Source organism: Mus pahari, chromosome 1 (assembly GCF_900095145.1).
Source record: "Mus pahari chromosome 1, PAHARI_EIJ_v1.1, whole genome shotgun sequence".
Lineage (NCBI taxonomy): Eukaryota > Metazoa > Chordata > Mammalia > Rodentia > Muridae > Mus > Mus pahari.
In genome coordinates this window covers 116252703-116280646 of record NC_034590.1, presented here as the reverse complement: position 1 = coordinate 116280646, position 27944 = coordinate 116252703, and the positions used below count along the sequence as shown (strand labels likewise).

Here is a 27944-nt window from a genome sequence, read left to right as displayed (position 1 = left end):
TGCTGTGCAAAAGAATACTAATAAGGGTAGAGAGAAAAGAGCTCACTATTTTGATAAGAGGGGGAGAGAACATCCTGTCCAGGGACTCTCCTAGGAGTCAATGTCAATGGCCCAGCAGTGCACAGCAGATCTGTATGCACTGGAACCCTGAAGGGAGGGGCTCCAAGAACAGAAGGATGTGCCATAGTGAGGAAAGAGGTGCCCTACACTCAAGTACAAGTTACCAAGCCTGTGGAGACCAGGAAAGGAAGCCCAAAACAGAAAGTAGAGATGGAAATGTCAAAGCCTGAGCTGTAGATGATACCACGGGCAAAAGTGTTAAGAATGTGGCACTGGAAGCATGTGAACCTGAGAGGGCCCTAAAGCAAGAAGAGAGCTGGGTTTTTCTAGACAGCCTGGCTTGTGCCACACTAGGAGGAAAGGCAGAGCGGAGACCAGGAGAAGAATGAGCAAAAAGAGAACAGCTAGCTGTAAGCCTGCACACGTCCTTTGAAAGGAGAAGGCAAAATAAGGAGGTGTAGGGGATCCCCAAAAACACCAATGAAGAGAGCTGGGCACAGGAACAGGAGTAGGCAAAATAAACAGAGGCCTCCAAAAAGGGGCAAACCAGCTTTCCAAAGCCCCCCACCCCTAGGGGAGAGCTGAACACAGGAACATTGCTGTTCTTTTGTTTTTTGTTTTTGTTTTTGTTTTTTTGAGACAAAAATAGCTCAGGCTCATCTTTAGCTCCACTAGTAACACAGATTACCCACAAACTCTCAATGCCCCTGTCAACCTGGGTTCCATACGGAGAATAAGGTGAATCAGAGTGTGAACGTGGCATCGTGCATATCTGATAGCCCTCAGCAGCCAGGGCAGGGAAGCTGAGCTAGGGTGCTGAGATGGAGGCAGGGGGAGGTAGAAATGAAGGCTCTGTGCTAGCTAAACCAGAGCAGTAAAGATGGGGCAGGAAGGCGAATAGTGACCCGTTCTGAGTTCCGACAAGAAGTAGGTGTGGGTGTGAGAGTTGGTGACATGAAAGACAGGCCAAGAAATGGAAGCCAGAAGTGAGCACATGCCTGTATGCCCAATATTTGGAGAGTTGAGGTGGATTATGAGTTCAAGGCTAGCCTGGACTATACAGCAAGACTGTATAGAAAGGAAGGAAGGGGGCTGGTGAGATGGCTCAGTGGGTAAAGAGCACCCAACTGCTCTTCCGAAGGTCCGGAGTTCAAATCCCAGCAACCACATGGTGGCTAATAACCATCCGTAACAAGATCTGACTCCCTCTTCTGGAGTGTCTGAAGACAGCTATAGTGTACTTACATATAATAAATAAATAAATCTTAAAAAAAAAAAAAAAGAAAGGAAGGAAGGAAGGAAGGAAGGAAGGAAGGAAGGAGAGAGAAGAAAGGAAGAGAGGAATACCCATGTATAAGCCTTCTGGGCATGGGTAAGGCCCCACCCTGGCAGTTGGTGCTTTTGGTTCAACAGATTCTGGGGTTGAGAAGCTGGGAGCCCAAGTCAGTGTCTGGGGACAGTGAGATAAGCTATGATAACTGCAGGAAAGCACCCAGCCTCAGAAAACACAGACCAAGAAGAGCACTTGTGCATGTGTGTGTGCGTTGGGGGGGGGGGGGCAGCATTTGGGACAGAGGTAGGATTCAATAGGATAGAGAGGCATGGTGACTTCTCAGAATGGCCAGGGAGATTGCACAACAAGGTTAACAGGGACAGTGTAAAGGTCAGGAGAAAGGATTCAGGAAACAAAGCCCAAGTGTTCTGGCCAGAAGGGACAAAGAATACACAAACCCATGGGACTTTTATCTTGGGAGGTGTCAGAGGAAAGAGGAGTACTCACACCATCCAGAAGCCAGCCAGTAACTCAACCAAGTCTCCTCCCAATTCCCAAAGGAAAGGGCTTCCCTGCCCATAACTTTCACTGGTTCCCCTTGCCCCATCAAATCAGACTCACCCCAGCAATCGTGGCCTCGATCACCCAGTCCTGACCGTCATTCTAGCCCTCATTCTCACCGTGCCCGTGAAACCGCGTTTGTTCCTTTCAGGGTTTGTGTACATGCAACGCCACTCATTCTGTGTGTGTGTGAGAGGGAAGATATGTGGACCATTAGGTCCACCTCCCCTAAGATAACCAACCTTCTAGCACCCCCAACAACCCATGGGCTCTCAAATCAGCCCTTCCTCTTCTGTAGCAAGCCCTGGGGTCCTTCTCGACTCTGGGGGCCAGAACTCTGCTCTTGTCTTGGAGCACCAGGTAAAGTACAGTACTTAACACTCAACTAAGTAGCAGGCTTCCCTCTCTCCTTAAGTGACCCTGGGTGGGACTGGGTCCCCAAAACATTGACCAAGAGAACCAGCTAGAGACCACACCTCCCAAGGGAAAGGGCCCTGCTCCCCAGTCTAGTGCAAGGGTCTCTCGCTCCCAAAAGGTTCAGAAAGCTCCCCACCTGTGAGTAGCATGAGCCAAGGCAACAGCAGGAGAGCCACCGTGTAGAGGGCTGAGTGGGCCTGCAGCAAGGCTGACAGGGCGGGGCTTAGCAGCGCTGACACGTGGAGCAGGACACCAGCAGCATGAAGCAGGAGGCAAAGGAAGGGCCGGTAATTATGGAAGCCCACACAGCGGCCCAATAGGCGACAGTGATGGTCTCGACGTAGGATGCACACACGGCAGGCAGTGCAGTGCCCACTACGTGGTGGCACCTGGCTTTGACACTGGTAACAGTAACTGCAGGGGGTGGGAGCAAGGACACAGGTCAGTGCCCCAGTAGCTCTTAGTGTCCCAGACCATGCCCAACCTTAGCCTCAGAGACCATCTTGGGAAAGCAAGAACAGTCCCTGTCTTCGCCAGGCACCTCCAGCTTGTGGTTACCTCCTGTGACTTCCGCCACTAACATCTCTCTCTCCCTCTCCACTCCAGTCGCTGACCTTGTGGTTCTGGAATATTCTGGGCATACAGTGGCTTCTGCCTTTTCTTGGTCTGCTTCCCTCTCCCAGAAACCAGTTCAAACTTTCCCAAGTGGCTGACTCCACCGCAAATGCCTGAGTGATGTCCACCTTGGCCACCTACTTACTTTTAGTTTTTAGTTGCAAGTGGACAAGTTAGTCTTAATATATTTCCGGATGCTATGGCTTTTTAGTAAAATGTAAATTAATTAGTCAAGCTAATTAACCTAAAGCTAATCACCTAAATTTTCTTGTACTGAAAATTAACCATCTATTTAAAATCGAAACTTTATGCTAGAGAGATGGCTCAGTTAAAGGCATTTGCTTCACAGACTTGACGGCCTGTTCACTCTTCTGAACCCAAGTAGTAGGAGAGAAGCAACTCCCGAAAGTTGTCCTCCAACCTCCACCTGTGTACCCCGGCATTCGCGCCTGGGCTCAGACACACATCATACATACAGACACAAATAATAAAAATGACTTCTCGCCTTCTTTACCCGGTTCTATTTTTTTGTTTCTGTATCATCCTTTACCATCTATTTTATGCAATTTATTTTTTTTATTGGCTTATTATTATCTTTATTATCTGCACCTTCCGCCACTGAAATCAACTCCAGGAGGTCAGGCATCTGTTTTCACTTCAGTCCTAGGAACAGTGCCTGCTCAATATCTGAATGAATAAGTAGCGGATGCCAGGTTCTAAACGAGTTCTATGGCTCTAGCAACCTGGATGCTAACGTCATCTGCTTTCTGACACCTCAAGTTCTGGGGCCTTTCTTGGTACCAGCGACCCCCAGACCCCCTGCTTCTGCCCGCCGACTCCCGGAGCGCAGCACTCACGCCCAGCCCTGGCCCAGGCCGCGGCCAGCCAGCATCACCCCCCGAATGCTGGAATCCGAGCGGAGGAAGAGCACCACGTTGCCCAGCAGATTCAGCAGCTGATAAGCAGCCAGCGCCAGTTGCAAGGCCCGGGCCAATGGTCCCAGCGGGGGTGGCCCAGGCCCCAGCACCATCACGTAGGCCAGCTCCAGAACCACGACGACGGCCCACAGCGCGGTGAGCACCAGTGGCATCCGCGCGGGGGCTCGTTCTGCGTTCCGAGCGGCCCAGGGTTCCCCCATGGTCTGACCCACCGGCTTTCCGATCGCTGGGATCCCACTGCTTCCGTATTGGGGCGGGCCTAGCAGCGGACTGATGTCTGCCGCGACCAATAGGAGCTCTGCAGGGGGTGCGTTGCGCGCCAGATTTACAGGGAGGGGCCACGGGTACGGAGAAGTGATTGGCCAACTGACCAGATGTTCGAAAATCCGATTGGTGCTGCCTCCAGGTGTCAAAAAGAAGCCGTCCGCCCAGCGTACTTCAGTGGCCGCCCCCTGGTGTGGTTTGCTACCACTCCAGGAGGATTGGGTTGCAGCCCCCGGGGCGTCGGGGTTTCCCTGCTCAGCACATTCTCCCTACACTCCTCTACTGCCGCCCCGGTATTAATAGACCTGGCTGGCCCTATCATCTGGCCCTGAGCCCTTCCCCATGCTCCGGTGTCTCCATCACCCTAGAAAACTCCCCAAACAACTTGTTGCCTTGGTGTTACAGACTGAGAAATAGAAATGGGGGTCTGTTTCTCGAGTGCAATGCTTAGGAGGGACAGACTCAGGTCCAAGGGGCAGCCTTTAGGATGCCTGCAGCCACCACTTAGACTCCACTTAATAGATGAGGAAACAGACAAAGTCCATGGCTGTCCCAAGATCACACAGCAAGCTAACCACAGAGCTGAAATGCGAACCCACTATCTAGGCCAGTAGTCACCCCAGCGTCCCCCGCGATTCCGCAATCTTTGACTCCAGCACAATCTCTTCTCTGGTCCAGACCCAACCCCCCTCGCCCCCTATCTGGCCCCACCCACGTACCCCATATTTAGTACGAACCCGATCTGGGGGCTGGGCCGGGCCCTACTTAACTCAGCCTGAGTGTGCAAGAACTCGCCCAGTGAAGCAGAGCGGAGCCAAGAGCCTGAGCAAGATGATGATGGTTATGCAGCCCGAGGGTCTGGGGGCCGGGGAGGGGCCCTTCTCTGGCGGCGGGGGCGGCGAGTACATGGAACAGGAGGAGGACTGGGACCGCGACTTGCTGTTGGACCCGGCCTGGGAGAAACAGCAGCGGAAAGTGAGTGCTCACCCATTTCCCAAAGGCAAAAACTGAGGCTGGGAGGCCAGGCAGTTCTTCTCGGGCAATTGAAGGTCAGAGCCTGCCTGTAATCTAGAGTGCAGCTCCCCAAACTTCTCTGCCTACCAGCTATCTGCTGTCCTCAAAGACCAGAAGAGTTCTCATAGGGATTTAGGCTATCAAGGACACCGTGGCGTCCCTCAGTGGCTCCCCAGCAACTTTAAGCCCACTGCCCCTCTTGTGTTGGTGAAAGTGGATTTTGGACAAGGTCCAAGAGACTCAACTCCTTCTTGGATGGGAGGGGAGGGGTTCTCAGGAAGTTATGTTCCTCTAGTCTCCAGTTAAGTATTCCTAGACCCCATCCTGAGGAGAACATGCCAGACACACAACCAGTGGATTTGGGGGTGTAGGAGAGAACATCCAACTCATATTCTTTCCCATCCTCTACTAAGTCTTCTGCTCCAGGTGATGTCCACAGTCCCTCTACTGGCTTGACAATGGAGGAAACTGAGGCCCAGAAAAGGGCACAGATAGGCAGCCTGTTATGTACTGAGGGAGAAAAGAATGCCCCCATCTGAGGGTCTTTGTTCCTTGCCCCACCCCACTCTTTCCCAAGATGCCCCTCCCTGTCTAGAAGCCCTGAGTCTGCTGAAAAGGCCAGAAGGTCAGGAGGAGGGGAGCCCCGGCTCCCCTTACCAGTAACTTAACCCAGGCTCCCACATGGACACTTGTGCTGAGGCAGCGCCTTTGTGGGAGCTCAAGAGGGCCATGAGGGCAGCTGTTGCCCAGGCCCAGCCTTGCAGGGCACTGCCCCCTCCATCCCCGGATCCTTTCACCCCTGGCTCCCCAGAGGAGGGAGGACACCTGGGTTCCCTGAAGAGAAAATGTTTCCATCCGAACTGAGGAATTTTTGAGGCTCTGAAGGCCAGGCTTAGGGCGGGCACCACGGAGCCATGGAACTTGCCTTTTGCCAATTGTTCGTGCTTTCAGAAAAGTAGAGGACATTGCAGGACCTGAGAACCCCAGAATTTACAACCAGATCATTTCCGCTGTGTTAGATGACAGGAGCTGACTGCAGGGGTGAGAAGCCTGAGCTGAATGGAATGAGGCCTGGGATGATCCACCTCCCCCCAGCCCCCTCCCCCTTCCCCTGCACCTGTCTCCAAGCATGGCTGTGGTCCCTGAGTTCCTGCAATCCCGGGGTGATGTCATCCCTGCCCCTGGCTCCAGCTGCTCTTTGCTCCTCACCAACCCTCACCCTCCCAGCCAGCCAGCCCTCTCCCAGATCAAAGTCTGTGTGCTCCCACCATAACAGCTGTCGGTCTCTTTCTTGCCTTTGTCATCTAAAATATCAGAACCATCCCTTCATTCCAATCTCTAGCCATCCATGTCCATCAACGATGTCCACCACCAACCTGAGTTCACCATTAATCCATCAACAGAACGGGGCAGATGCTCTGAAAAGCAGTTAGCATGCCCTGTGTGTGGGTGGACATGTACGTTTTTCTCCCTCGGTCCACTTTGTTTATCTCAAAGCTGTAACATCCTTGTGGTACAGCAGGTACCACCCTGCCCCATCCATCCCTTATCCTGCATTCATCCTCACTTACCAGTGACTCCAATATCTATGGTTCCCAGCTTCGGAACACTCTGTTCTCCCCTGATAGCAGAGTCCTCTATGATTGACAGTATTAAAAAAAATAGTTCATAAACATTTCTAGGCTTTTTGTTGTTGGGTTTTTTTTTTTGTTTTTTGTTTTTTGTTTTTTGAGACAGGGTTTCTCTGTGTAGCCCTGGCTATCCTGGAACTCACTTTGTAGACAAGGCTGGCCTCAACTCAGAAATCCACCTGCTGGGATTAAAGGCGTGCACCACCACGCCCGGCTTATTTCTAGGCTTTTTTAAGGTCTCACGTAACCCAAGATGGTCTTGAATTCTGATTCCCAGCCTCCCCTTAAAAAAATTATGGGATTTCTTTGCTTTATTTTATGTATGTTTTGCCTGCATATATGTATGTGCATTTACATCCATGTGTGGTGCCTGTGGAGGTCAGAATGGGGTATCAGATTCCCTGGACCTGGAGTTACAGGTGGAAATGAGATGTCAAACAGATTAAGGGAATTGAACCTGGGTCTTCTGCAAGAGCACAGGTACTCTTAATCACCAAGCCATCTCTCCAGGTCTTTCTCTCCTTTCTAAGTGGAGGGTGCAGATATGCACTCCCACATTGAGTTGTAAGTGGTGCTAGGAGTCAAGCTCGGGCTTCTTCTTCACCTTTTTTTTTTTAAAGATTTTTATTTAATATATATATATATATATATATATATATATATATATATATATATATGATGAGTACACTGTAGCTGTCTTCAGACACACCAGAAGAGGGCATCAGATCTCATTACAGATGGTTGTGAGCCACCATGTGGTTGGTAGGATTTGAACTCAGGACCTCTGGATGAACAGTCAGTGTTCTTAACCACTGAGCCATCTCTTTAGTCCAAGCCCAGGGCTTCTTGTGTACTAAGCAACCACTCTACCAACCCAGCTACATCTCAGAACTCTCACTAAAGATTTATTTTTATCTATGTGTATATACATGGGAGCCCATAAAGAAGAGGGTGTCAGATCTCTGGAGTTGGAGTTACATGGGTGCTGGGAATCCAAGCTGGGTTCTTCAGAAGAACAACCAGTAATCTTACCACTGAGCTATCTTGCCCCTGCTCAAGCCCCATAAGTAGGCCATAGGAAGTGTGACAGAAGGAAACAAAGACAGCCCCACCTCTTCGTTCCCACTCCCATCTCTCTCTACTCCTTGTATCCATCCCACCTCCTTATTTTTCTCTTCTGTTCTGACAACCATCGTCCCTGTTCTGCAGCCAGAGTGAGCCTTTATTTATTTATTTATTTTTGGTTTTTTGAGACGGGGTTTCTCTGTGTAGCCCTGGCTGTCCTGGAACTCACTCTGTAGACCAGTCTGGCCTTGAACTCAGATATGGAACTGCCTCTGCCTCCCAAGTTCTGAGATTAAAGGCGTGTGCCACCACTGCCTGGCCAGAGTGAGCCTTTCAACGTACCATTCTAGACTATATTTGGGAGACAGAAGCAGGCAGATCTCTGTCAATTGGCCTGTTCCACATAAGGAGCCAGACCTGACAGACCTGCACCTTCCAGGATAGCCAGAGCTGCATGGAGAGGCTTGTCTCAAAAGTAATTAATTAAATTCTGGTGCCTCCCTCTTGCCTGAAGTTTTGCCAACTCTCTGTAGCTCTCAGGATCAAGTTCAAACTCCCCAGCTTAGCACCCAGGATCATGCATGACCTGGCCCCTGCCACCCCTCCGGTCTGTCTCTCACCACTGGTAGCCCAACACCCCCAGCTTCATTCCAGCAGTGCCTCAGTGCAATCCCATAAACAGAACAACTGTTTTCACTACACACTTCCCCTTGTGTCTGCCCCTGCCTGGCATGCCCTTGTCTGCCCTTCCTGGGCCTGCACTCCTGCTCTTCCATCGTTGCTCTGATCCAACGTGAGCCTACATCAAAAAAGTTTCACCTAGGGGCTGGAGAGATGGCTCAGCGGTTAAGAGCATTGACTGTCCTTCCAGAGGTCCTGAGTTCAATTCCCAGCAACCACATGGTGGATCACCACCATCTATAATGGGATCTGATACCCTCTTCTGGTGTGTCCGAAGACAGCTACAGTGTACTCGTATAAATAAAATTAATAAATCTTAAAAAAAGAAAGAAAGAAAGAAGGAAAGAAAGTTCCACCTAGTTGAGACAGTCCCCATTCACCTCAGATTCCTCTGTACTTCTGTCAGTACTCCTCAGAGACCAACATGGCTCTGGTTCAGGACAGGGCTACATCTTACTGAAACTTGCATTTGAGACTGAGGATGTAGCTCAGTTCCTAATAAAGTTTTGACGTAGTTTAGCATGAGTGAAGACCTAGCTTGGATCCCAGCATCAGATAAACTGGGTATGGAGGTGCAGGTCTGTCATCCCAGGACTCAGGAGATGGAGATAGGAGGATCAGAAGTTCACTGTCACTGCTGTCTACCTAGTAAGTTAAAAAATATACAAAACCCTGGGATACATAAGTCTCTGTCTTAAAAAAAAAAAAAAAACCTCAAATTTCCCCCACCCCCAGTTTCCTACCCCCCTGCCATTTGTAGACCCAGGACATTCAGACTCCAGCAGTGGAAGCAACTGTAGTAAATATGAATGCAATCTCTTGTGCTTGGTCCCTATTGACTAAGGACCCACTTATACACCCCCCTGTAGCAGAAGCTCACCAAGTTTCCTTAGCAACCACAGCTATCCAGTATTTATAGCATCCTCTTTGACTTCAGCTCCCAGCATACCTGGAAATCTGACTGAGGAGAGAATTCCAATTGGCATCCAGGGCACCTCTCAGGAGCATCTGTTTTGTGGTGGGAGGGATGTTCTGAATTCCAGGAGCCTTCCAGGCCAGAGGAAGAATGACCAGAGACATTATAGAGTCTGACTCCTCTACCCCTTACTTGGACGAATACGGAAACCTAAGGACAGAGAGATCAAGGGGTAGTCTTAGATCATGGAGAGGGATGGCAGCTGGGGTTGGAGCCCAGCTCTGGACTCCATCAAGGATCCAGCTAGTGGTAGTGCTCAGGGTTTGAAGACCTGGTAGGTTGGCAAGTTGGAACACCCCCGTTCCCAACAGACATAGGTGTACCCCAGTCCTCTTGTCTCCGGTGGAAGCGGAGGCTGGTTGTAGAGAAAGGGATCTTGTGAATTGCAGTACTCCGCAGGCATCAACAGGTCACTTCTTTGAGACCCCGTGGGGATAATTAGGTGCTTAATGAACTACTCTGAAACAACAATAGACTGTTGATCATCGGTGCAATGCTTTTCCCTCCAGAGTCTCCCTGGCAGGTGATTCCCACTTCTCATCTAGATGTGGTTCCCCTGAGGATCTCTCAGTTTAATCTCTAGGCTGCCTGAACCTCAGGGAACGCCACACTTGGAAGTGTGTTAATATTTCCTAGTCCCATCTCCAGTGATTAAGATTAGATAAAGTTGGAGTGCTGACACAGGGAGGTTCCAAATCCAGACCGGTACCCACAGAGACCCCAGGGCCATTTCTCTTTTCTCCAGAAACGAAAACTCCAAAAGGGAAAGGAGTGGAGAAGGTTACATAGAAGCCAGAGGCTGAACCAGGATTTACATTCAGGGCCTTGGATTCTAAGACCTATCCTAACGGAGGACCTAGGCCCGGGTGTACCAGACTCAGTCCCAGGCATTCCCGTCCCTGGATCCAGTCCTACAGTCCAATCACTGTCCTCTGCCCTTAGACCTTCACTGCATGGTGCAACTCACATCTGCGCAAGGCAGGCACGCAGATCGAGAACATTGAAGAGGACTTCCGCAATGGCCTGAAGCTCATGCTGCTCCTGGAGGTCATTTCTGGTGAGGGCACACACCCAGGGTCAGGGGACTCTGGGGACCTATGGGAATGGTGGCAGCAGGGTGCTGGGAGGGACTTGTGTTGGAGAAGGGACAGCTTGGGAACAGCAGTTTTTATTTATCTATTTATTTATTTATTTATTTATTGCTAAGAATCAAATTCAGACCTGCAGTCGTCAGGCTAGACAAATACTCTACTACTGAGGTGCATCCCATGACCTTTGACCCTTACCCACTCCTTTTATACTCAGGAGAGAGGCTGCCCAGGCCAGACAAAGGCAAGATGCGCTTCCACAAAATAGCCAATGTCAATAAAGCCCTGGACTTCATTGCCAGCAAAGGAGTTAAACTAGTGTCCATCGGTGCTGAAGGTGAGGAGGGGACAAGAGGGGTCTTGGCAAGGACTCAGGGGAGTCAAGAGGTTTCTTTTACCTACGAGACCCAGTGCAGATAATTATTCCTGTCTGTCAGAAGCAAATGTACCGAAAATGCTAGCCCAGCACCTGGTTCCTAGCAGGTGTCCAACAAATCGTCCTAAAATAACACTAGCTGACTACTGTGTGCTTCTTAGGTATTTACCTACTAGCTACCCAGTCTTGGGAGGGACACCAGGGCCAGGAGACTGAGCCAGAGGATTGTGAACCAAGGCCTGGACACAAAAGTCTGGAGTCCAACCCTGACCTCTCTCCCTGGCAGAAATTGTTGACGGAAACCTGAAGATGACCCTGGGCATGATCTGGACCATCATCCTCCGCTTTGCCATTCAGGACATCTCTGTAGAAGGTGAGGAGAGGAGGAGCCATGTGGAGAGGGTCAGCTCAGACTCTTTTGCACTTCCCAGCTAACACCTCTGCCTCTTTGCCACCCAGAGACCTCAGCCAAAGAAGGCTTGCTTCTCTGGTGTCAGCGGAAAACAGCACCGTACCGCAATGTCAACGTACAGAACTTCCATACCAGGTCTGTTTGATGGCCTCAAGGGAGCACAGTGAGGGTGTAGACTGGCCCCATCCCAAACCTCAGCAGTTGGCAGGGCTCTGGTTCAGTTCTTGGAGCAACCTCTGAAGCAAGGACTCAAGATCTATGGAAGTGAATGAGACGGAATAAGGGGGTTGCAGAACACTTCCGGGGCAAGGAGCAGTTGTGACATCCCTGGAAATATATTTCAGCCAGAGAGGATGGGGAAAGCCTACACATCTAGAAATTGGTCTGGTCTGGGCCCTAGGAATGGGAAAGGATCATGAGGACCTGGAAGAAGCTGGCAATGGGGGGCAAAGGAATTTGGACTTGACTGCTTCTCACAGAAAAGGCTGTCCTGCAGGAGTGCTTCTAGGCTGGGGGTGGTTCGTGGCCTCAGCCTGTCAACTCTTTCTCTCTGTCCAGCTGGAAGGATGGCCTGGCCCTCTGTGCTCTCATCCACCGTCACCGGCCAGACCTCATTGATTATGCCAAGCTTCGCAAGGTGGGCCTCTATACCTCACAGACCCATTTCTGAAGTCTCTGCCTTCAGCTGACCTTTCACCTTTCCCCCTCATGCCTATCTAGGATGACCCAATTGGAAACCTGAATACTGCCTTCGAGGTGGCAGAGAAATACCTGGACATCCCTAAGATGCTGGATGCAGAAGGTAGGTTAATGAATGAGAGCAGCATTAAGTACTCCCTTGACCCAGTCCGACCTTCACACAGTCCCCTACTCTCCTCCTCTATTGATATTTACTCCTGCCTCCTACTCTATCCCCTTCTTTCTTTTCAAGGTCTTATGTTTTTTGAGCAGAGCCTCATGTAGCTCAGGTTGGCCTTGAACTCCTGACTTTACTGCCTCTACTATACCCAAGTGCTGGACTTATAGACATGTGCTACAATGTTTCCTGCCATCATTCCTCTTCTCCATGAGCTTTCCATTACACTCTCCCCTGCCGTCCTCCTGGCTTTCCTCTATGGACGGGATTCACCCTGTCAAATACCCAAGCTCCCTGATTATCCAGAATAATTAATATTGGTTCACATGACCGGAAGCTTCTCTGAGGCCCATTCTGCCTGTGGATCCTGGGCCCACGCAATGCTCAGTCAATGAAGCATCAAATACTTTCTGAGCAATTGCTGCATGGTACCCTGGATGCCTGTGTTCCCAGGAAAGCCGGGAGCTGGGAGCTGCTGTCCCCTCGCTTACCGGCTCCTTTTCTTTTGTTCCTCACAGCTAGCTCCATTAGCCACATTCCCCACTTGCCAAGCTGCCATCTGTGGCCTGGCTACTGTCTACCCATCTTTGCTTTGAAGAATGAAAAACACTCAGACAGCTTTATTATCTTTGAACTTGCCAGATAACACAACTGTTGGGCACAGACTCTCCTGCCCTAACCTTATCAGCTAGCCCGTATCGGTCATCCACTGGTGGCAGAGGCTGCCAGTTCTAGCTACCCCAAGATGTTACATGGTTGGTGGGTGCTTCTTGTCCCAAAGCCTGGCCAAAAAAGCCCTTTCTCTTTCCTCAGGTCTCCTCTTCCTCTTGGGACCTGCAAGTCCTACCTTCACCCAGCAATTGGCTCCCCCTTCTTTATTGACCAAATCAAGAACCAGTTATGGAACCAGACTTAGTATCAGCTTCTCCCCCTACAGCTTCCAGGCCCCCACCCCAAGGAAATCACATGACTTAGAGAAAAGGCAGAGACTCCGTTACAGACTGGCTGGGAGCACCAGGCAGTGTGCATTGATTCCTCATGAGGGCCTCAGTGGCTGCACACTCATGCATGGTCTCACACCAGGACTTGGGGTGATCTTAGAGGGTTTCCCATCATTCTGTCATTCTGAGGGTATTCTCTGCATGGAGGGGAGAGTCTTCAGTTCATTCTCCACTCTGGCTTTGGTCAACACGCACATTACAAGGGAAGAGTTGAAGATGTAGCTAAGTGGTACTTACCTATCATGAGAAAAACCCTGGATTTGATTCCCAGTGCCTCCAAACAAACCAACAAATAAACAAACACCACTTTTCTGTCCTTCCCCAGATATTGTGAACACCCCCAAGCCAGATGAGAAAGCCATCATGACCTATGTTTCCTGCTTCTACCATGCATTTGCTGGGGCTGAGCAGGTAAAGGAAGACCTCATTGCTGCCCCACTAAGGGTGTTGCTGCCTACGTAGGGGCTGATGGCCCAACCTTGATGTTAGCCCAACATTTGGAAGTACCAAGGCATATAAGTGGGAAGGAGGGCCACTGTCTCCGTTTTAGACACTGGGTTTTGAGAGAGCTGGGGGTGGGGTGGGGTGGGGTGGGGTGGCAGAAGCCTTTGTCCTGAGAGCTTCCTCTGACCTTAAAGATATGCTTACCTGTCCTTCTCGTTTTGTGCATGGGCCAGGCTTTTAAGGGCTTTACAGAGGGAGGAAGGTTGGGGTGTCTGGGGTAGCTTGTCCTAAACCCTCTTGCTCTCTCTACCTCAGGCAGAGACTGCTGCCAACAGGATCTGCAAGGTCTTAGCTGTGAACCAGGAAAATGAGAAGCTGATGGAGGAGTATGAGAAACTGGCCAGTGAGGTGAGACAAGGGCCAGAGGGCCCCTTCCTACTGTGTGCTTTACCTGTCCCCACCGTGTACCTCACCTGTCCCCACTGACCCTCCCAACTCCTATCACCTCTGGCATGAGTCTGCTTCCTTCTGGCTTTTCTCTGGCCTGCCTCCCCACCATTTCCTGCCCTCTGTTAACTAAAACTCACCTGGTCATTGCTGATTCACTCATTGCTCGTTCGTTCACTGATTGATCCCTTCCTTTCCTTGTATTTAGGCAGGCCTTTGTCTCCATGCCAACCTATGTTGGCCCCTGGACTCAGAGATTGTCCTGGAAGAGTGCTTGTCTAGACTATGGGAAACCCTAGATTCAAATCCCAATCTCTCTCTCTCTCTCTCTCTCTCTCTCTCTCTCACACACACACACACACACACACACACACATATCCTATTCTTTCTCTGACTAGTAAGGACAGAGTGCCCTGTTCTGTGCTTCGTAGTTTTGTTTGTTTTTGTTTTTGTTTTTGTTTTTTGGGTTTTTTTGTTTTGTTTTGTTTTCAAGACAGGGTTTCTCTGTATGGCCCTGGCTGTCCTGGAACTCACTTTGTAGACCAGGCTGGACTCGAGCTCAGAAATCCACCTTCCTCTGCCTCCCAAGTGCTGGGATTAAAGGCGTGTGCCACCACCGCCCGGCGCTCCATAGTTTTGAAAGTCCCTTTCATGTATTTGAGGTCTGACCCTCTGGCCACCATCTATGTGTGGAGTGGAGATGGGCGGGTGAGGTGTGGAGGTCAGCTCAGAACTCTCTGCCTTGCTCTGATCCTGGCAGCTGTTGGAGTGGATCCGCCGCACTGTCCCATGGCTAGAGAACCGTGTGGGCGAACCCAGCATGAGTGCCATGCAGCGCAAGCTGGAGGACTTCCGAGACTATCGACGCCTGCACAAGCCTCCCCGAGTGCAGGAGAAGTGCCAGCTGGAGATCAACTTCAACACACTGCAGACCAAGCTGCGCCTGAGCCACCGACCTGCCTTCATGCCCTCCGAGGGCAAGCTGGTTTCGGTGAGCTCGGCTGGGCATGAGGGGGCTCTAGCTTTGCCCATATGTCCTGGGTAGCCTTGGGTTCTTGATTCCCATCTGCCTAATGGGTGGACCGCGATGGAGGCCACCTTTGTTTTCCACACAGGACATAGCCAATGCATGGCGGGGACTGGAGCAGGTGGAGAAGGGCTACGAGGATTGGCTGCTCTCGGAGATCAGGCGTCTGCAGAGGCTTCAACACCTGGCTGAGAAGTTCCAACAGAAGGCTTCCCTGCATGAAGCTTGGACCCGGGGTAGGTACAGTTCATGGGGCTAGACTCTTTCCTGGGACAAAATGCACAGGACAGGGGCAGATGCTCTGCAGGGAACTGGAGAGTTCTCCCCCCAACTCCCACTTCAGAAATTGCCTTGCTATATAGTTAGTGCTAACTAGCTTGCAATTCCTTATGTAGACCAGGCAGAGATTCACCTGCCTCTGCCTCCCAAGTGCTGGGATTAAGGACATGAGCTCCTGAACCTGGCTGGAGATGAGATTTTTCATCCCATCCTGACTTGTTGCTATGCAACCCCATCCGGGCTCCTCTTGGGACTAGTTTTGTTATCTATAAACTTAACCTCCCTTGTCCCAGGCTCTGGTCCTCTCTACTTTTGACTTTTTTTTTTCTTTGTTTGAGACAGGGTTTCTCTGTGTAGCCCTGGCTGTCCTGGAACTCACTCTGTAGACCAGGCTGGCCTGGAACTCAGAAATCCGCCTGCCTCTGCCTCCCGAGTGCTGGGATTAAAGGCGTACGCCACCACACCCGGCTCTACTTTTGACTAATTTGTCACTTAGCTTCTGTATATGAAACAGGTGTCCAAAGATAAGCCTGCCCCTAATCTCATCACTGCCGTATTCTAAGTATATCGATACAGAATACTGCGTGAGTCAAATACGTCACTCCCCATAACATCGCCACTCAGGGGTCTGTCAGAGATTGCAGTCCTACGAAAGAATGAGAACTGGAGGAAGGGTTCAGTAGTTAAGAGCACTGACTGCTCTTGCAGAGGACCCAGCACCCAGATGGTCACTCACAGCCATGTGTAACTCCAGTTCCAGGGCATCCAGAACACTCTTCTTATGCATCAGACATGTATGTGTTGTACACGTATGTGTGTAGACAAAATACACATAAACATAAATGTTAAAAAGAACGACTTCTTAAAAACCAATCTGTTCAGCTAAAACAAATGAACAAGCATTCCTGATGGATTATAGCATAGTGAATAACAGTAGTTTGGACATTTTTATAAGAACTTCTGAAGTTACGGTACCACACTCGTTTAATCTCAGCATGAGGAGACAGAAGGAGGCAGATCTTTGAGTTTGAGGCCAGCCTGGTCTATATAGTGAGTTTCAGGACAGCCAGTAGAGAGACCCTGTCTCAAAAACAAACAAACAAAAAGAGAAGTTCTGAAATTTACAGCTTAGGTGACCCTGGGGCAATCTCTGAACTTATTATTCATTCATGCAGTAATTATTCATGGAGGGGTCTGCCATCCACCAAGTTGTCAGGGACTGTGCTGACATGTGAAGAGTGTGTAAATGAAGCCAGGTCAAAAGATTGGGGGGGGGGTTCACAGAGGAATGGAGTAGTTCAAAGGCAGGGTGGTGATGGCAGAGGCTGGTGGATCTCTGAGTTGGAGGTCAGGCTGGTCAAAATAACAAGTTCCAGTACTTCAGGACTACATAGAGAGACCCAGTCTCAAACCAACCAGCCAACCAAACAAAAAACAAACAAACCAAAAACTAACAACAGAAGGGGGGGCTCAACATCAAGAAATTCCTTGTAGCAAAGGTCATCCTAGCCGCTGCTGGGTCAGGGAACGCTGACATCATTGGTAAGCAAAGCAAAAGATCAGACTGGCATCTTAGGGTATGCTGGAAACCTAACACTCCAGCTGTGGCGGCCTCTGGGTGACAAGACCCTGTTTTCTTCCTGAGCAGGCAAAGAGGAAATGTTAAACCAGCATGACTACGAGTCAGCCTCGCTGCAGGAGGTGCGTGCGCTCTTGCGAGGTCACGAGGCCTTTGAGAGCGACCTCGCTGCGCACCAAGACAGGGTGGAACACATCGCGGCCCTGGCCCAGGAACTCAAGTAGGCGTGGCCAGAGACCCTGCCCCACCCCCTCCTCATTGATCCTCGCCCTACCTCTCCCTCAGACCCTTGGTAAACAAGTGGTTGCATCCTGTTTCCTCTCATACCATTACTGGCTTATGCCCTTCTGGAAACACCATCCGTAGCCCTTTACCTTCTCTGCTGCCTGTATAGTTATCCACTGTCCCACGCCATGGGGAGACCTGTCCCCCACAACCTGGAAACCATTTCCACCTCAGGATATTAGTCTACCACCCCAGTCAGCCTTGGCCTCACCACCCACAACCTCCAGTTTCCCTTCTTCTACAACCCTGCTTCTGAAACAGCAGGTGCCACATCGGGACACCTCCAGGGACTGGAGCTGAGGATTCTGAGTGCCAGTCTTCCTGAAGGAACACACTGAGAGAGCTCCTCTGCCCCATGCTTGCTCTGGCTACCTAACCCCATAACTCCTGCACCCTTACCTTGCCTTGGGTCCCAGCAGGGTCTGACCCTACACTCATTCCCCTTTTTGTCCCATCAGTGAGCTCGACTACCATGAGGCAGCCTCGGTGAACAGCCGCTGCCAAGCCATCTGTGACCAGTGGGATAACTTGGGTACACTGACCCAGAAGAGGAGGGATGCACTAGAGGTGGGCAGGAGGGCCAGGGAGCTGAGGGCAAGGTGATGAGGCCAGCGAGCTGGGAAGGATCTGATCCATGGTCCCTCTGGCCTCTAGAGGATGGAAAAGCTCCTGGAAACCATTGACCAGCTGCAGCTGGAGTTTGCTCGGCGGGCAGCCCCCTTCAATAACTGGCTGGACGGGGCTATTGAGGACCTGCAGGATGTGTGGCTTGTGCACTCTGTGGAGGAGACCCAGGTGAATGAAGGCGTTAGGGAAAAGTTTGGGAGGCACTGGATGTGATGAGAGGAAAACTGGTCTCACATCTCATCAACCAAACCTTTGGGTTCCTGGATAACAGAAATAGGAAGCAGGAAGAAAATCAAAGAACCCAGTTATAGAGTGCTGGGTGAGAGGCAAGAGGCATAGTGCTTTGGACCAGTCCTGAACCAACTACTAGGTGTCCTAGCCCCATGTTCTGCCCCGCTGTTGCCTGTGATAAATGGGTGTGCTGACTGGTTCTTCCTGTTTCCCCCAGAGCCTGCTAACAGCACATGAACAGTTCAAGGCAACGTTGCCTGAGGCTGATCGAGAGCGAGGCGCCATCCTGGGCATCCAGGGAGAGATCCAGAAGATCTGCCAAACATACGGACTGCGGCCAAAGTCCGGCAACCCCTACATCACCCTCAGCTCGCAGGACATCAACAATAAGTGGGATACAGTGAGTGCGACCAGCAGCCCCACCTGCTCCCCACTTGTTCTCGCACATTTGATTCAATGAGGCCTCTGATGTCCCAAGATATCAGAGGGGAGTAAATAAAGCCCACTCCCATCCATCTGGGGCCTGCCACAGATAACACGTGGCACTGCATAAGCCTCCAACATCATTCCTCTATCGGGGCTGACAGGCATATAGAAAGAATATTGTTTGCGTACCATCCACAAGCCCACCTATATGTCACTGGCCCCATTTTACAGATGAGGAACCTGAAGCCTATAAATATGAAGCCATTTGCCTCAGTTTATCCACATATCCCATTTTGACTCGTGAGAACAGTAACTGAGGTCTGAGGACCTGAAGGACATCTTGCCTCAGCACCATCTCCTGGCCCCCACAGTTGGCTATGGTATGACCACTCTCCTTCCCAGGTCAGAAAGCTGGTACCCAGCCGTGATCAGACACTGCAGGAGGAGCTGGCCCGGCAGCAGGTGAACGAGAGGCTCCGGCGACAGTTTGCAGCCCAGGCTAATGCCATAGGACCCTGGATCCAGGGAAAGGTGGAGGTAAGGGCTGGGAGAGCTGGGCCAACACAGGGATTAGGATGAGGGCTGGCCCACAGGGAGGTTAGAGTTCTTACTCTTCTTGGGTACCCTTACAGGAAGTAGGGCGGCTGGCAGCTGGGCTGGCTGGCTCTCTGGAGGAGCAGATGGCAGGTCTGCGACAGCAGGAACAGAACATCATCAATTACAAGAGCAACATCGACCGGCTGGAGGGTGACCACCAGCTGCTGCAGGAGAGCCTAGTCTTTGACAACAAGCACACAGTCTACAGCATGGAGGTAGGGTCTCACCCTTGGGAGAAAGGGAAGGGAAACCTGGCCTGATGACAGACAGCTAGAGAGAGTCTGTGTGTCCCAGGAGGGTCGCCAATTCAGCCTGGCAACCATTTGTAATATCCCTCTGGCAATTTAGCTATCCTGCTGTGGAAAGTGACTTGTCTAAGCTAGGTGGGTGATGCACATCTCTTATGTCACTTGATATGCTTGAGAATCAGGAGGTCAAGGTCATCCTCAGCTATGTAGCAAGTTCAAGGTCAGCTTGGACTTTATGATACAAGGAAGGAAAGAGGGAGGGAGAAAAGAGACCTGTTCAAAGTCACATAGCATTTTAAACTCAGGATTGACCATGCTGGACAGTCAATACTTAAGCTTTAAGACAGAAAGGGCTACTTAGAGTCTCTTAAGGGAACCTTGAGTTAGGGTTAAGAGGTCCAATAAAGGGGAAGGTTTGCCCAGTGCCACACAATGAACTGAGATGCAAAGGCAGGTGGATCTCCATGAGTTTGAGACTAGCCTGATCTACATAGAGAGTCCCAGGACAGACAGGGCTACATAGAGACCCTGAGAGCTGGCTACTCCCTGACTACCCTGTCTCTCATTTTCTAGCACATTCGTGTGGGCTGGGAGCAGTTGCTCACCTCCATTGCCCGCACCATCAATGAGGTGGAGAACCAGGTACTGACCCGAGATGCCAAGGGCCTGAGCCAGGAGCAGCTCAATGAGTTCCGCGCCTCCTTCAACCACTTTGACCGGGTCGGTGGGGGCACATTCCTGTGGGCTGAGACTTGAGGGCGGGTGGGATTTGGAGACCAGACCTGATATCCATTTGCCCTCGACAGAAGCGGAATGGGATGATGGAGCCCGACGACTTCCGAGCTTGCCTCATCTCCATGGGTTATGATCTGGTGAGTCCCATGGCCACTTCAGAAGTATCATCAGATCTCCTCCTGCCTGGCCGCCTCTTCACACAAATTACCTTTTCTGCTCATCACACTCACCCATAGCCTAAGATACTGAGAGGTAAATTAACTATTCCAATGTGACCTGAGCTTGGACCATTTTTCCCCCTCTAAGAAACAATGCTAAGTTGTAAAATATCTGAACCATGAAGCAAAAGAGGGAACTGCCACAGGCAAATGGCTACTTCTTTCTGCCTAGCATGAAGGACTCCCTAAAGCCAAGCTGACTGATGTCTTGGGAAGAAGATATCTTGTCACTGGGGTGATATAAGCAAAGTATGAAAAATCCCCTGGAGCAAGACCTCTTGCCTTTAGCGTGTATGGACACGGTGCCTGATGTCTATCTCTGCAGGGAGAAGTGGAGTTTGCTCGAATCATGACTATGGTGGACCCCAATGCAGCTGGGGTTGTGACCTTCCAAGCCTTCATTGATTTCATGACCCGAGAGACTGCCGAGACAGACACGGCGGAACAAGTGGTAGCCTCCTTCAAAATCCTGGCAGGAGACAAGGTGAATCTCACTCGGTGGCGGGGCTGGAAGGCTAGGACATGACCCAAGACCCATGGTCCCTTAATGTCTCTTTTCTAGAACTACATTACCCCAGAAGAGCTGCGCAGAGAGCTCCCAGCCGAGCAGGCTGAGTACTGCATCCGTCGGATGGCGCCCTACAAGGGATCTGGGGCTCCATCTGGAGCTCTGGATTACGTGGCTTTCTCTAGTGCCCTCTATGGAGAGAGTGACCTCTGACATTCTTAGTGGTCAAGGAGAGAGGGCACTTCCTGTGGTGGATTCTACTGTCCCTCAGGGCAAGGGCTTCAGATCATCCAGTGCCATGTTTCTGAATAAAGATCAGGCTGTGGGCCTCTCCCATCTGGTTTTTGTTTTTGTTTGTTTGTTTTTATTGTTCTTTAGATTTATTTATTTTATATTAGTATATTGTCGCTGTCTTCAGACACACCAGAAGAAGGCATTAGATCCCATTAGTGATGGATGTGAGCCACCATGAAGTTGCTGGGAATTGAACTCAGGACCTCTGGAAGAACAGTCAGCTTTTGGTTCTTAAGGGGAACCTGACCCCTGGAGGTCCTTGTCCCTAGGACCCATCTTTTCCATCAGAGACCAAGCACTTACGCCACATAAGGGGAGCAGGCTACCTCTTTATTGCCCTTAGAGAAGGCTGGTTACAACTTTCCTGGATGTGGAAAGGGACCAGAAAGTTGACAGCATCAGACCGAGGAACACCAAAGCAGAAAGACAGAGCCTGCTGAGGACAGATCTAGTTTTACGACGAGCATATTTTCATCCTGCATCATGCCCCGGCGCTGGCTTCCATGAAAGCCTCCTGCACCTCAGGATCCTCTTAGCTACCACAATCCAACACAGATGCAGCTGGGGAACTTCAGGTGAGCACGAGAGGAGAGAGGGAAGAAGGGGCCCAGGGCCCACTCCTCACCCTGTGGTACAAAGTACCTGGTCCTCAACCAGCTCTGTCTCTTGAGGAAGGGCCTGAGCATGAGTCAGGCTAAGGAAGGGGCTACTGTGGTCAATATCAGGTCCTGAGCCAGCAGTCTCTCAGTTCACCACTGCTGAGCTGGCCATGGTATTCACACCACAGGCCCCGGATCCACGGTATAAGTAGTAGTAACCCTGCGAGACAGTGGGGGGGCTTGGTTAGAGGGCTTGGGTAAGGGAGACACTGAAGGGGAGTCAGGGGCCAACCAGGCAAAACTCACCTCCTCACCCCAGTCACTGCCCCAGCTGTTCTTGATGGCCCAGTAAGGAATGTTGGAGCCTGGGGAACAATATGGAGTACAAGAAGTTAGAGACCCTTCTCCACTCAGAGATTCATACACTGCACCCTTCAAATATCGTCAGTGGGCCCCTGGTATAACAGGAAGTAGGAAAATGGCAAAGAGCCCGTAAGGCCCACCTACCGTCCTCATGGAGACCTCGTGCACCTAATAAGGCTTAGAGAAAGCGCTTGTCCAATTGCCTCTAGAATAACCCTCCAACCTCCACCAGCCCCAGCTTCTCTGGGCTGGGGTTCAGGACAAGGTTCTTGGGCATTACCAGGGTGATCCCCCTCAGAAGGCCTGAGAAGCTGCTATCTAGCCTCTCACTGGGGCCTGAGGTAGACAGAAGGGAAGCAGGAGGCCAGTGGAACTCACGGTTGCCATAGCCCACCAGCAACACAGCATGGTTGATGAACCAAGGGCTGCAGAGGGGCCGGAATGGGTGAGCAATCCCATGGCGATAGAACTGAGAAGAAAACGAAGCAGGGGGCCAGCTTAAAGGAGAAGGGAGGAAGGCACAGACGAGATGGGGAGGGACAGAGAGGTCAGGACCTCACCTGCATGCCGAAGGCGTTAATGGCAACTGAGATCGGTCCTTTCTGGGCCAGCCAGGCTGCTATCTCTGAAAGGGGAAGGCAGTGCCTGTGGTACCCTGGCCCAGCAGCATCAACCTAGACCCACCCACAGGGACCACCACTCACTATTCTCATTCTGGCTCAGCTCCACTGAATCATTGATGTAGACTTTTGCCATCTGAGCTGAGAAGTTGCAGGTCTGAACGTGGCCCTGGTAGCTGTAGTCATCCTCTGTCTCCAGCCCTCCTGGGGATAAGCAGACTCCTGTTTATGACTTACTCACCTTCTCCCTGACAGAAGACTGCCGAGCATCCCACAGACATGAGATCACATGCTCCGTAATACTCCCAGGGCCCTGGCACCCCTCTGAGGAAATCTCCTCAGACTAGTGATGACACATCTAGGGATGAGAGGGTGTGGGGAAGAAGCTACAGTGTCTATCAACAAAGGCAGGCCTCTACTCCCACCTCTGCCTCCGTGCTGAGGCCTTATCTCAGACTTCCTGGCACCTCTGCCCTCTGCTGCTTGTCCTGCTCTGACAGTCTACTGCTGATATAGCTCACACCCTTGGAGGCTCCTGGACCAGCTTCTTTCTAAGCTGCCGTAGGCTCTTAGCTCACCATCCTTCTACTACTGCAGCCCATGGCTGAATTTAATACCTCCCCGCAGGAGAGAGATGCGTTGCTGTCTAGTTTGGTGGAATAATAAGAACACAGACTTCCAGGAAGTGAAAACACCAAGATTCACTGGGTCCTTGTCACATATCAGAATCTTACATCTGTTCACTACCTCACTTGCCATTGGAGACAATCATGCTAAGTGGACACTGTAGATCCCATTTCACAGTTAAGAAAACTGAGGCTCTGACATAACTCACTTATCATAGGTCTTCAGTCAGAAAGGGTCAGCATAAAGACTAGAACCCAGTTTGGTGTGACCCTCATGCCCTCTTGCAAAGAGGTAGTACCTGCTGCCCCTCCTAACCAGATTAACACATACCCAAATTCTTTATGGCTGTGTAGGCGTTGGAGGGCAATCCACCCAAGCAGGCCTTGTCCACCTTGTCACAATCCAGGAGCTCTAGGAGACAGAAGGCTGGTTCCAAGGGGCCCTCTGAAGGGGCTGGTATGGGGATAGGGGACTAGAGCAGGATGCTCACCCTGCTCTGACAGGGAAAGCAGAGTCCCCCGGTTCAGGAACCATTGGCCCTCCACGTTGCCTGTGACAGAAAAGGCCCAGCAGGAGCCACACGTGCCCTGCAAGACAATGGTCACGGTCAAGGCTCTCTCTTCAGGCCCCGTGCAGTCTGCCTTCCTGTTCCCACTTCTGGGACTCCAACCTGGTTCTTCACTTCAGTGACAGCCCCTTTCTTCCTCCAGTCCCATTCGGGCGGGGCGAGATCATTTATGGACTTGGCTGGACTCATCTTCCTGCCAGACTCCTTCTGTAAGAGGGGATTCAGGTAGATGGTGTGGAATTCCTCCTCTGTGGGTAGAGAAGGGCGGGGCAGAGAGGATTGAGTATTTGAAGCCAGCCCTCATGAGGAGCCTGAGCAGCACAAGTTCTGTGTAGGCTTTGGTCACCATCCCCACCTGTGAGGTCACTGAACTTGGTGATCCCATACTGAGCCGTGCCTCGGTCCAGGGCCTGAATCTTCTGTGCTCGTATCATATTTCTGGCAAAGACTGTCAAGCGCCACTGGGCTTCTGAGGACCAAAGAGAAGGAGAGGGTCTTGAACCCAACCAGATCATAAAAGGAGTGGTAAGTGGGGGTAAGCGTCTGAGTGTGAGTGTGAACGATTGTATGAGTGTATGTGTGAATTAGTGTGTGCGTGCACATGAGTCTGACTTTGTGTATGCATGTATGCACATACATGTGTGCACATGTGTGGTGTGTGTGTATACCTTAGTGTATGTGCATGGATGAGTGTGTGCCTTTGTGGATACTTCTGTATACGTACATGTGTGTGTTGAGTGTGTGTGTGTGTGTGTGTGTGTGTGTGTGTGTGTGTATCAAAGGACAACCTCTGATGTCATTTCTCAAGGCCTTCCACTTTTGTTTGAGGCATAAATGGTCTCTTTTTGGTTTGGAGCTCAAGTGAGCTAGACTGGCTAGGATAAGCCTATTTCTTTTCTTTTCTTTTCTTTCTTTCTTTCTTTCTTTTTTTTTTTTTTTTCGAGACAGGGTTGGATAAGCCTATTTCTTTCTCCCTTTTCACTGCCGCTGGGGTTACAAGTCCAGACCACCGTATCGGGCTTCTTTGGTGGGTTCTGGGGATTGAACTCAGGTCTTCACACTTCTAAGGCAAGGGCTTTATTAACTGAGTCCCTGCCTTAGTCCCTGAAGCTGTTTGTAAGGATAGATCCCTGGGGCCAGCAGAATAAGTCATAAGGGAAGCAGACTTCTTCTTCTTCTTTTTTTTTTTTTAAAGACTTATTNTATTTATATGAGTACACTGTAGCTGTCTTCAGGCACACCAGAAGAGGGCATCGGATCCCATTATAGATGGTGGTGAGCCACCATGTGGTTGCTGGGAATTGAACTCAGGACCTCTGGAAGAGCAGCCTGTGCTCTTAACCGCAGAGCCATCTCTCCAGACCGGGAAGCAGACTTCTAAGTGAGAGGTATGCTCAACTTTGGGGGCCCAAACTGGAGCAGTGACTTATTGAATATAAAAACAGTAATCTAAATGAGACCAAGGGTGTCACCCAGGAGAGGTTACCAGAAAGGCCATGACGGGAAATCCAACGGAGAAAATCTGGTCTAAGCCTTACCCATCCTGCCTAGAGGAATGAAGACCATGGTTTCTGGTTTGAAAGACAAGACAGAAGGAGGAAAACAGGCCACTCCTTGACAAGATGGCTGCCTAGAAAGCTGGACAGGATCTTAGGGATATGGGCTCCTTGAGAGACACAGATCCTTTTTATTTGGTTTCAGACCCCTGCACCAGGGACTGAGGTGCATATGTTACATATCAAAGCAGACCTGACCTCCAGCTTCTCCCAGCATCCCTCAGTCCCTAACCTGGCATAGCCTGCACCCCACCCTGAACTTTCCAGCCCAGGAGCTGGGCTGCCCCCAGAAGCTCTTCCAGATATAATCCAGACATTTTGGTCCCTTCACTCTCTCCCTTTTCTCTTCTTCCTCCTTCTTTTCTTCTCCTTTCTCTGTATGGGCCCTTTCTCTCTTTCTCTCCTTCACCTCCTTTCCCCATGGCGATTTCCGTGGCCTAGTCCTTGGGGCCAGTGAACTCATCAGAGAGCAGCTTCCCAATAAACCTGCAGTTAATATCATCTAATCTGGCTTGACTTGGCTCATTTTACCAGCGGAGAAATAACTTATCACCGGGCGTGGTGGTGCACGCCTTTAATCCCAGCACTTGGGTGGCAGAGGCAGGTAGATTTCTGAGTTTGAGGCCAGCCTGGTCTACAAAGTGAGTTCCAGGACAGCCAGGGCTATACAGAGAAACCCTGTCTCAAAAAACAAAAAAAAAAAAAAAAAAAAAGAAAGAAAGAAAGAAAGAAAAAAGAAAAAGAAAAAGAAAAAAGATTATCTCCCCAGCATCGAGGTGCCATGACAGGAGAAGGCCCAAGTCTGACTGAGACAGATGACAAGGCTGGGGCCTACCTTCCCTTGATTCATAAGTCCGGTTATAAGTAGTCATGAAGTCCTTGAAGAGTGGCGCCATCTTCACAGAAAAGTCCTAGGAAGGCAAAAGGGGGCTCGTTTACAAGTTCAGGCAGACCCCAGTACACTAACTGAGAGCTCTACCCTGGAGGACCAAGATAAGGAAGTCACTATGGGAAGAGGAAGTGAGGGGGAAGAGAGAGAAAGGGCATGCAGAGAACGAGAAGGAAAAGAGGATTAAGGGGTGATTGTCTCTCCTAGACACAGGGTCCTCACCTGGGGCAGGGGATCCTTGTCCAACAATGGAAGGAATGAGCTGAAAGTCACATTTCTAAACTCTGGATAGGGTCAGAACAGAGAAGTAATTAAGGCTGGATTCTGACTCAAGTAAGGTCTGGGCTCTCCCAGTCTCCTTGAGCTATCCCAGCACCTGTATCCTTGGCATTCACTGGGCTACAGTCCCTCCTCAGCAGCAAGTGTTCTTTTAGCTCTTCAAGGACTTCAAAACGGCAGAGCTGGAGGCAAAGAAAGAAGCCGGTCACGGGACAGTTTGGAACAAGGTCCTGGCAAGAGCAGCTAGAAGTTCCTCAAAGGAGATCCACATAGAAAGAAGGCAGTCACACCCAGCACCCACACACCCACCCTATCAGAGCATCTTGATCTCTAACTTGGTATCTCAGGGGTAACCGATGCCTCGACAGGACCCACCATTCCAACTGCTTGCCAGCTAGGGTCAACAATAGCTGACCTCTTTACTCACCACTGATTTCTTCGTCTCTGGCAGCACGCACACCAGGGGATCATTGCAAGGTGGCTCCTCTAGTGTGGCTTCCAGGGAGAACAGTGAGCCCTGGCCGGCCTGGATGGAGAAGTTGGGGCTGGCACAACCATTCTCTCCCCCCTTTACTCCTTTTATGAGACCACTGCCCATCTGTGCCTCCCTACTGGATACAGGTCTGCACAGGTCCTTCCCTCCCCTGTCCTGGCCATCACCCCAAATTTAAGCCAAACTCCACCTTGCACCATTCCTGGGCCCAGACCCCGCGCCCGCTCCCCGCGCGTCCTCACCCGGCGGACGCGCCCGCGCACCGCCCCTAGCACGGCCCTTGTCCCTGCAGCACGGCCGTAATTGTACATGTCCAGCGCGAAGCGGGAGGGGGCCAGCAGCTCCTGGGACGACAAGTTCCAGGCCTGCTCGTCATCCGCCCAGGGCTTGACGGGGACGGGGCTCAGGGTCACAGTCGAGAGCAGCGTCAGCAGCCACAGAAGCTGCAGTAGGGGCGCCATAGCGAGGTCGAAGCTGCTCGCCCCGATTCACTGACCCACAAACAGCGCGGATCTAGCGACCCGAGGCGGAGCCTGCTGTCAGAGGCCACAGAGAGTTTCCCTACAACCCTGGAGAACGCCGGGGCGGCCAATGGGCACCGATTCCTGGCGCTTGCGCTCTCGCTTATTTACGCGAGGCACGTGGACCAAGGGGTGTGGGGGTGGCGTGGGGTGAAGTGAGGGGGAGAAGACACTAGGTGGAAAATAAAATAAGAATCAATGACCTTTTCTATCTTACGCAAGAAAAGCCAGATCCTTTTAACCGTGGCAGACCTGT

General features: G+C 51.0%; 3 protein-coding genes across 4 annotated transcripts in view; 1 reads left to right on the top strand and 2 right to left on the bottom strand.

The window, feature by feature from the left end:
- Nucleotides 1-4120, bottom strand: part of Zdhhc24 (zinc finger DHHC-type containing 24) — a 6896-nt gene extending 2776 nt beyond the window's left edge. Inside the window, exons 1-2 of one of the 2 annotated variants that reach the window (XM_021213907.2) lie at nt 3784-4120; nt 2448-2725 (exon numbers count right to left, since the gene is read on the bottom strand). In XM_021213907.2, the coding sequence (XP_021069566.1) occupies nt 2448-2725; nt 3784-4064 (559 nt within the window). In that variant the 5' untranslated portion in view covers nt 4065-4120. The remainder of the gene's footprint in view (nt 1-2447; nt 2726-3783) is intronic. The other variant, XM_029540813.1, reaches the window with a different exon arrangement.
- A 742-nt stretch (nt 4121-4862) lies between these two features.
- On the top strand, nt 4863-21219 carry Actn3 (actinin alpha 3). Its single transcript, XM_021190426.1, has 21 exons — nt 4863-5103; nt 10438-10552; nt 10801-10920; nt 11246-11332; nt 11419-11506; nt 11930-12008; nt 12092-12173; nt 13554-13639; nt 13988-14080; nt 14880-15110; nt 15235-15382; nt 17074-17224; nt 17748-17856; nt 17944-18084; nt 18365-18547; nt 18976-19110; nt 19206-19385; nt 19992-20138; nt 20225-20290; nt 20697-20855; nt 20934-21219. The coding sequence occupies exons 1-21, from the start codon at nt 4960-4962 to the stop codon at nt 21090-21092; spliced, it is 2703 nt and encodes a 900-aa protein (XP_021046085.1). The 5' UTR covers nt 4863-4959; the 3' UTR covers nt 21093-21219.
- A 264-nt stretch (nt 21220-21483) lies between these two features.
- On the bottom strand, nt 21484-27738 carry Ctsf (cathepsin F). The gene is made up of 14 exons (XM_021203196.2): nt 27410-27738; nt 27102-27200; nt 26772-26856; nt 26618-26679; nt 26342-26417; nt 24306-24419; nt 24053-24198; nt 23873-23969; nt 23713-23793; nt 22840-22959; nt 22696-22760; nt 22514-22604; nt 22079-22137; nt 21484-21992 (listed from the first exon to the last, which is right to left on the bottom strand). Exons 1-14 carry the CDS (start codon nt 27626-27628, stop codon nt 21918-21920), a joined length of 1389 nt encoding a protein of 462 aa, XP_021058855.1. The 5' UTR covers nt 27629-27738; the 3' UTR covers nt 21484-21917.
- Nucleotides 27739-27944: the final 206 nt, after the last annotated feature.